The sequence below is a fragment of the Polypterus senegalus genome, chromosome 14, assembly GCF_016835505.1.
Source record: "Polypterus senegalus isolate Bchr_013 chromosome 14, ASM1683550v1, whole genome shotgun sequence".
Lineage (NCBI taxonomy): Eukaryota > Metazoa > Chordata > Cladistia > Polypteriformes > Polypteridae > Polypterus > Polypterus senegalus.
In genome coordinates this window covers 126,681,000-126,690,216 of record NC_053167.1, presented here as the reverse complement: position 1 = coordinate 126,690,216, position 9,217 = coordinate 126,681,000, and the positions used below count along the sequence as shown (strand labels likewise).

Below are 9,217 nucleotides of genomic sequence, written 5' to 3'. Positions count from 1 at the left end.
TGCATCTAAATGGAAAAGTATGAGGATTGCCCAGAAAGATTTGCTCCCCCTTTTTTTTTTGCTAGTAAAAATATTCTGCTATGGCCTGGTCATACATAGGACTGCTAGATGTTCCTGTAACTTTCTACATTACCTCCATTAACATTCTACCGCCTTTTGATAGTGCGAAACAAGAATTCTTCCCTTTTTGAAGTGTGACTGCCAGCCAGAGATAAGAACGTCAGCAAACAAAAAATCTGAGAAGCCCAAAGAAAGTTTTTATCAACTACATTCTCTCCACACACACATATGTGTAAAATGCACTAACTGCTGGATGCAATTCTGAGGGCCAACTACACATGTATCAGAATATGAATTGTTGTGCGGTAGTGCAATAGCAAGCAGGTATATTAAATTAAACACAGAATAAAGTGCTGACATTTCATGTTAAATTTGCTCCAAAATCTTTTGGGTAGCCCTCATACAATCCCAAAGTTGAAAAATACTCTCTCAAAAAGAAGAAATAAGAATATGCCACACTACTCACTGCCTTAGGCAGCACACATTAAACACCTCTAAGCAATTTATTAAAACAGGGATGTTTGCAGAAAGGGGTTCTGAGTCAAGACAACCCAAACTCACTTGGACCCAACAGTACAATGCAAAGTCCACTTGAGAAACTTATTTTATATACAAAGCCAGCTAGACCTGCAATTACTAAATACAAAGCTTATTTTATGCTTATGGTAGTGTTACCAAAAACAATTTTTTGATCACTCATGTGCTACATCAAGATTTTACATATTGAGTACTTACCATTTTCAAACTGGTGCCCATTAGCAGGGTTAGCATTCACACATGACATTTAGCTTAGTTGCCAAATAACAATAAGTATAAATCACTCATTTCTTTCAGAAGAATTATGCAAAAAAAAAAAAAAAAATGCTGCTGGAAAAATTTTTTCCTGTATAGAGCACTAAACCGAATGTTTCTACTTTTTTGGGACATTTCAACTTAAAAACAAACCTAGAAGATGCTCTCTTTTTTGGCACATGCCATAAGCTGTAGAAATTCAGCTTCATTTCTTGCAGATCAACTGCAAACATTTCTAAATAGAATATATACAAAATATTGAATTTCCTGGTTTGTGCCAGGGAACTGTAATTTGCAACTCCAAATGTGTAAACTTGACTAGTCATTATGCTGCAATCATATTCCCAGATTTTTCTGGAATTCCAAATTAAATTCCATTTAACCCCACCCCCACCCTTCCCTATTTCTGTGCCATAATTTGGTTATCACATCACCAAAAATATGGACAGACAAAAATAATTCATCATGTCAACACATTATTTCCCAGCAGTAAGCTAAGTATGCTAAGTGGTTATCACAGAGGCTTTTTTCTCCATGGCCCTGAGCTGCCTAGAACACTTGGATGGAGGCCATCAATGCAATAAAGAAACCCCACATTATTTGAAAATAAAAGGAATGAGAACAGATTGCCTAGTTAAACCTTCAAGGTTTCACTGTAAGATTAAAATGCTGTTAAAATTTCTGTTTCCCGAATAAAAAAATGTAATTTTTTTGTCATCTAGTTGTGTCACAGAGCTGCACCAGCTCCGCCTACCTTCACATCTAGTTTTCCATATAGCAATAAAACACAACCATTTTATTATATACTTTTTTGGCAGAGCTGAATAAAATAGAGCAGCAGTTTTCTAAAAACTGAGTGTCACTTGAGATCTGTTGAAATAAAACAAGCCATAGGACACCAATGACTAACTGTTACACACTCTTCACACCTATATTTTCAAGTTTGGAAATGCATATTTTCAAGCAGCAATACAAAAAGTATTCATGAAGAATGCATAATCTCTGAAAAAAATTACTGTATGAAAACATCCCTGCTACCTTGTTTCTAAATACAAAACCTTCTACCAGTATTTTTGCTTCTGTGTAGCAAGAGAAGTCCTTTTTTGACAGATAAAATTTCAGTCCTCAGGTGTGAATGGTATGGATGACAGTCTTTTCATTTTTCTTATAGTTGGAAAAGGATCCATAAGCATGCAAGCCTCGTAGAGGAGGGCCCGAAGGGCTTAAGGTTCGGCTGACGACAACTTTTCTGTTTAAGCCAGAGCTGGAAATGCCTCTGGGTCATCCACATTAGGAACAGACACACCTCCAGGCTATACAGAGATAGAAAGAAACAAACAAATATATATGAAAATACAATCAACTCACATTTGTTTGCTTAAAGTCTAAGCTAATAATATATACCCAAACATGATGTTTTATTTTAACATGTGCATTTTACAAAAATATTGGCCCCGGTGTGACTGTTCATGAGTGAGCTCTGTCTAATGAAGTTTCCTGAACTTTCACCAAGTGCTGGTTTACACTGCTTTATTACACAACTCTGCTAAATTAGATTATAGGAATGTTATGTTAATAGTACTTGAAATTTATAAAGAACTAGTAAAAGAAAAACAGAGATGAAAAATTCAAGTACTGCCCAGTCTCACCTTATCAGACCTTCCTCCACGGGCTGGCCGGGTTCCACGTCCACGGCCACCACGCGTGCCTCCTCGGCCACGGCCAGGGCGTCCCAAATCACCAAAGTTAATCTCCAGCTGGGATGTAATGTCATTAGCTGGTTTCCGGAAATGATGTTCTCCAGAAGCTTCATCGGCATGGGCCTAAACAGAACAAAAACTATTAGAAATCATATACTTAATAGGCAACTCACAAAAGCACACGGGAACAAAAATTGGCATGGAATAGCCCAGTTTTTCATATAAATTACACTTTAGTGATGCAGCCAGAAATCACTCAGTTGAACATTTAACAATATAACTGATTATACAGTACAATAATATTGAATCAAATAAATTTATTATGTACACAAACACACCATGTTCCACATTATTATGCCAAGTTGTTTTGCCTGCCTAAGGTAAAGTCATCCCTGATGAAGAGTCGCAGGAATCGTGGGGCAGAAGGGTCCTTTTATCGGACTGGCTGGCCCAGCGCGGTTTTAGCTGTGGAATGGCAAATTGGGGGAGGCAGCTTGATGGCTGAGGTCTCCAGGACTCTAAACAAATCCAAATAATATTGTGTGATATTATCTACTGTTAGATTCTGCTGCCTACTTGTAAAAATATTTTTATATTTTATTGACGATTTGTTCTGTTTTGTGTATTGTATTGTCCCCCCTTCTTTTTGACACCCACTGCACGCCCAACCTACTGTACCTAGAAAGGGGTCTCTTTTTGAAGCCCGCTTTCCTGAGGTTTCTTCCATTTTATTCCCTACAAGGTTTTTTTTTTTTTTTGGGAGTTTTTCCTGGTCTTCTTAGAGAGTCAAGGCTGGGGGGCTGTCAAGAGGCAGGGCCTGTTAAAGCCCATTGCGGGACTTCTTGTGTGATTTTGGGCTATACAAAAAAAAAAATTGTATTATATTGTAATCTCCTTAGTGTTGCATTATATTCCAATGAAACGTAAAAATGCATCAGATTTGTGTTTCAGAGACATTGTTGAAGGGTGAAGACAGTAGGTTAAGATGAGATCTTCTGCACAGCGCTATACACGCTATCACAGCAGGAAGGCACCCGTTGTCAACACGTCTGATGTAGTGACAAGAGACAACTTTCGGCTATATACATAACAGTACAAGCAGGCATGCTATTGAGAATGAATGGGGGCAGCGAGGGGCAGTTCACCACCAGCCCACCTCACAGTCACCTCCACTTGCATACAGTAGACTACCTGCAGTGTCAGCCCACCAATAGCTAACAGAATGTGGCCAAAGGCGGGTAGTGAATTACCCACCACCACCCCCATTCAACAGGCAGCCAAATGAGGCACACTACAATGTTGCCCCCTGCCACCCCATTCACCCTTAATGGCCCCAGTTCAGCCTGAACCGGGTCATCGCTTGCAGCATCGCCAGCCGCCCACCAAGAACGAATGGGGCAGCCATTTGAGGGACACTGCAAGGCTGCGGGCAGTGAAACACACCCCTCTGCTCCATCCAGCCAGGAGCAGTAGCTGCTGCGGTGGCGTGGTGGGCAGACAGCGAACTGCCCCCTCCGCCCCATCAAGCCTCCGTCCTGCACACAAGCGCTTGCCGTGCACACAGCCACCCACTGACAATGAATAGGGTGCGACTTCCACCACCCCACTCATCAACTGGAGCCGCCCGAGGGACACTACGCTGTGCGAGCAGCGAAACCGCCCCCTCCATCCTCCGTCCAGCCACCGTTCGTAAATCATATGTCGGATGTCTGTAATTCGGGACTACCTGCAGTCTCAAAATGAGTCCTTCATGTGGTAAATCTTAAAGCACGGTGAAAGACACAATCCAACATCACAGTCGGGACAATAACAGCATGTTTAATTTTGGATTTTCTTTCCAGATGTATCAGTTTTTGAACAGCATACTGCACAGGTACAAGTTGGATTCTGTTTTTTTTCTGTTGGAGATATATCAATAAAATGTCTACCAATAAGACACACTGAATTGATCCGCGATGTGCTGGGTTGACCACGTCTCTTTAGCGGTAGTGTGGATGGTGGATGTGCAGCAATGATTTGTTCTAAAAGCTGGCAAGTAAAGTTTGCATGAGATACAGCTTTGCCAGCATTGTTTTTTTTATAACAAATACATTCCAAATGTACGGTTCCACCAGATGACGATACATCTTTTTGTATTTTTTTTTGCCTCTATATAACAGGATAGAAAGACAATTCTTGATCTGCGCAATCTACTTCGCCCATTGTGCTACTGTAGTCGACCAAAGCACAAGTCTTCATAACCTACTTGTTTTTTGGTTGTACAGTGACTATAGCTGCATTATGTACAGTGCTAAAAAGGCAAACATCTTTCTTGTCTTTCCATTTCCTAGCAAGCACTTTATCCTTCTTCCAAGCTACTAGCACACCTCACTAAAGTCTTCAGGCATGCCACAATGGTTGGGACGCACTGTTCCATAAGCATTAGTCTTTCTTTGCAGGAAGATGTCAAATAACTCTGGCGAAAGTCAAAAACTGTCCATGGTTACACAGTAAACTTGATCCATCAGAGCATCTAAGTCAGCATCCTTGATGCAGCAACGCCGTACAGATTTTATTACTGATCAAACATAATCTCTTTCCCTGTGTGCAGAAACAAATTCCAAATGTATTACGTTTTAGATTCACAAAGCTCGTAAATCTTTATGTTGAATCTTGCTCTTTTTGACGCAATGTACTGTATCCATGACAGTCTGCCCTTATAAGCTTTCATCAATGCTGACATCACTGTCCAGAATGTAAACACTCAAAGTTTGCTAAAGTGGCCTGATATATATATCTCCCATATTTTGTTCAGTTTGGATGCTGGATGGGTATTCTCAAAAGTCTTCATTGCTGGTAAAGTGCAGATATGTCATAATTAGTGAAAACCTACACTCAGACAATTTCTCCAAAGAACAGTGTTGTCAAAATTTTGTTCTTGGACCAGTACCATCGCTGCTAAGCTTTTTGTACAAGTCCTTGCAATATCAATAAGCCTAAGACCCAGATATCATCAGGAGTTACAAGTTCCTATCTTTTTGAACACATCTTTTTGAAATGGAAAACTGCTTAGGTGTACGGCTATTTGCCCAACACTGTTCAGCATAATGATTCATCTTGACAAAAATTCTGTCAACCTTTTCATCATCCAGGAATAACTTCACGCAAGTGAGTGGATCTTGACTGTCAATTTTCACTTTTTGCCCCACAAAATCAAAACAAGATGGTATATGTTCGGAGTGCTATTTCAGTTCTCACCATCCTGGTATACAATTTGATCAACCTAATCAATTTTTTAAATATAGTCAATTACTTTCCAATCATGACAGACAGGAAGAGCTGGTGCTGGGCTTTACCTGACTAATGTGAACTGTGTTATGCAAAGGGGTAACATCTGTGAGCATATTTGCGTATTTATTTAGATATTTTTCTGTGTAGATGTCTACTTTATGTTTGGTCATACTACAATTATCATCACTTTTATTAACTCTTTTATGTTGACAGGAGGGGTTGAGGGCGAATGTCAACGATAATCAGCTGTTAATGGCGACAAATCTCACTGTCACGTCACAGGCATTCCCTCTGTGCTTGGAGGAATGCTAGACTCGTTGACTCGGCAACTAATCCTAGTGTGTGCGTGAGTTGCGAAATGTAAACAATGGCAAGATGGCATCGACATGTGACAAGGGAGCGAAGTGAGTGCAGAAAAGAAAACACTCGGCAGACAATGTTTTGCAATGATTTTTCAGAATTGGATTTTATTGACAGTGATCAGGAGATCGAGCAAGAGAGGGAGAAGCCGGCATCAGCTGATCAAACACCAGCCAATGCCGCGCCAGCGATCTCCTGCCAGTTGAGCGCGCGCAGCCGATGCATCTATGGCAAGGTTCGCGTGGGATAAATACACAGACATTGATCCCTTGAGAGCCGATCTGGCTGCTGGACTTCACAAGACGGCATGGCTTGCTGTTGGACACGACAGATAACCAGCTGCTGCACTTCAGGCTGCTCTCTCCTGATGCTGCTTTTCAGCTACCGTCAGACGAGATAAACAGGTAGGCAGAGAAATTTTTTGAATCGCGGGCAGCGTTTGCATCGCATTCTCGTTTTTCAAAGTGTAAACCCACAACAAAAGACAAGATGAAGCGTGCTGTGGTATTACAAATAGAGATGGGACAGAACTGATGATATAACTTCAGGGAGCATTGGTCCAAACGTGCTTTGTCCCCTGGTGGCTTTGGACAGGTTATGCAGCATGGTGATAGGTACGTGTTGCTGCAAAGTTTTATTCACTTCTGTAATAAACCGAAGCAAATCCCATGGGGTGAGCCAGGCTATAATGCCATGCATAAAGTTCATAAAGTTTCAGAAGATGAAAAGAGGTGACAATACGGTTTTCATGCGGGCAGAAAACTTGGTGGCAGTGGAATGGCACAATGGCAAAAGGGTGACTTGTCTCTCTACAGTACACACTAACAATATATGTGAGAAAGTGCAGCAACAGACAATTGAAAAGTAGGCACCAAAGCAACACGTATTGTAAGCAGTGCAATGTGGCAATGACTGAAATTGGCTGCTTTGAGTGAGATCAGACTTTGCTGTGTAAAATTTATGTGATATGTATGTGAAATCATAGAGTATGCAGGCTCATACAACATGCAAGACAGTAATATTTGTCAAAACTAAGTATTTTTTGTTGATTTGATATGTTAAACAATTGCTGTGTGTTTTTTTAAAAAAATGTTAGTTTTTGGAAAAATATTCAGCCCTGGGAGATAACAAAAAAAAATTTTTGCCCTAAAAGAGTTAATTAGTCAGAACAAGAAATCCTGTCTATTGTCCCAAAAGTCTTTTAATCTGAAGACGCAGTGTATTTGTTTTATTTATCATTTTGCTACCAATACTAACCGACCGATGGTGTCCTTCCTGTAAGAGAGGTTAGAAGACTTTTTCAACTGTAAAGCAGAGTTTTTAAAATGTCACGTAACAACAGAACATGATGAACATATACTGATTTAGCTGCAAAAAGCCCTGACGGGGAAGCAAATAACATTGATGATCTCATTACGATAGCACCTGTCATAAGTTGTGATATATTAGGCAGCAAGTGAACAGTCATCTCTTGAAGGTGTCATGTAGGAAGCAAGGAAAATGGGCACATGAAAAGATATCAGCGACTTTAACAAGGGCAAAATTGTGATATGTAGACAGCTGGGTCAGAGAATCTTCCAAAAAGCAGGTCTTGAGGAATGTCCCTGGCATGCAGCGGTTAGTACCTAGCAAAAGTGGTTCAAGGAACAGCAACCGGCAATTTGATTTCAGTGCCATGTGGTGGGGAGCAAAGGATAGCTCATATGGTCAGAGCTACTGTAGCACAAATTGCAGAAAAACTTAATGTTGGATGTAACACAAAGTTGTCTGAACACAAAGTATATCGCAGGTTGCTAGGATGGGGGCGCACATAGCTGCAGACAAGTTAGATGTCCATGCTCACCCCAGTTCACTGCCAAAAGCGCCTACAATGGGTATGTGAAGGTCAGAATTGGACCACGGAGCAATGGAAGTGGGTGGCCTTTTTTGACAATTCATGTTTTATTTTAGATCATCTGGATGGCTGGGTGTGTGCATGTTGTTCAACTGTGGATGAGAAGGAAGCAGGATGCACTATGGGAAGAAAGCAAGCCAGCGGAGGAAGTATGATGCTCTGGGCAAAGTTACTTTTACCATTGTTTAACAAAACACTGACTGGCAGGGGCTCTTTGTATTGATTTGCATAATCAAATATGCAAAATTCTGGGAGGCATATGAGTGGGGCTCTAGGCATGTGCATTAAAATTCACACTGATGGGGATTTACAAAGGGGAAGTGCCTAGAACTTTGCTTACGCACAGTTTCATTTGTCTGATTTTTTTTTTCGTGTGTGTGCACATTTCTGTTTTTGTCCATATGCCATGTTTTAGTGTGAATTCTGTAAAAGGCGTTATACATGAGGCCCAAAGTATTCATTGTTTAATTCTGGTGCTGAAATTGTCAAAATGCTCGTACCGTGCTGTTTTAAAAGTTGGGTTTTTCACACCATGCAACCCTAGTTCAAATATCATCTTTTAACAAATTGCATTAATTTACTCAGGTTACTACAGAAATTCAGGACACAAAAAAATCCGGAAGCAACAGGCACCAACACCATTGTCACGGCCAGCACAGGACAAATATAAAAAGAAAATATTCAAGAAAAAAATATGCGATCTTTGTATTATCATTTAATTCTGAAAAACCTACAGAACGGCATAAAAGAGACCAAAACAACAACAACAAAAAAAAGTTAACTCATTATTAAGGCAGTCAGTTTTCTGTACTGTATGCTTGTCAGTACATTTAGTTGCAGCCCTTTATCAGCACCTGCCAGAACTTCTTCATATTTTATGTCCATCACAAACTAACAACTGAGATGTAAAGCGTTGTATTAAAAATATGTATTCATTCAAATACAGTGAAATGTTTATTCTGGGAGCTTCAGTCTTAAGTATGACATTAGCAATGAACTGTTACCACACTATTTGCACAATATTATTAAAACTGTCAAAAAGCCCAATTGATATTTTTCTTGCGTTTTATTAAAACCCCCTTAAAAAGTCCTTTAGGTTCTGTGTTCAAAATTAACGTGAACATCACAGCTCTAATGAGTG

General features: G+C 40.2%; 1 protein-coding gene across 2 annotated transcripts in view; it reads right to left on the bottom strand.

Moving 5' to 3' along the window:
- Nucleotides 1–544: 544 nt before the first annotated feature.
- The window catches only part of serbp1a (SERPINE1 mRNA binding protein 1a), a 37,914-nt gene continuing 29,241 nt past the window's right edge, over nucleotides 545–9,217 (bottom strand). For both annotated transcript variants that reach the window (XM_039735836.1, XM_039735837.1), the window contains exons 7-8: nucleotides 2,502–2,675; nucleotides 545–2,165 (exon numbers count right to left, since the gene is read on the bottom strand). In XM_039735836.1, coding sequence (XP_039591770.1) covers nucleotides 2,106–2,165; nucleotides 2,502–2,675 — 234 coding nt within the window. In that variant the 3' untranslated portion in view covers nucleotides 545–2,105. The remainder of the gene's footprint in view (nucleotides 2,166–2,501; nucleotides 2,676–9,217) is intronic.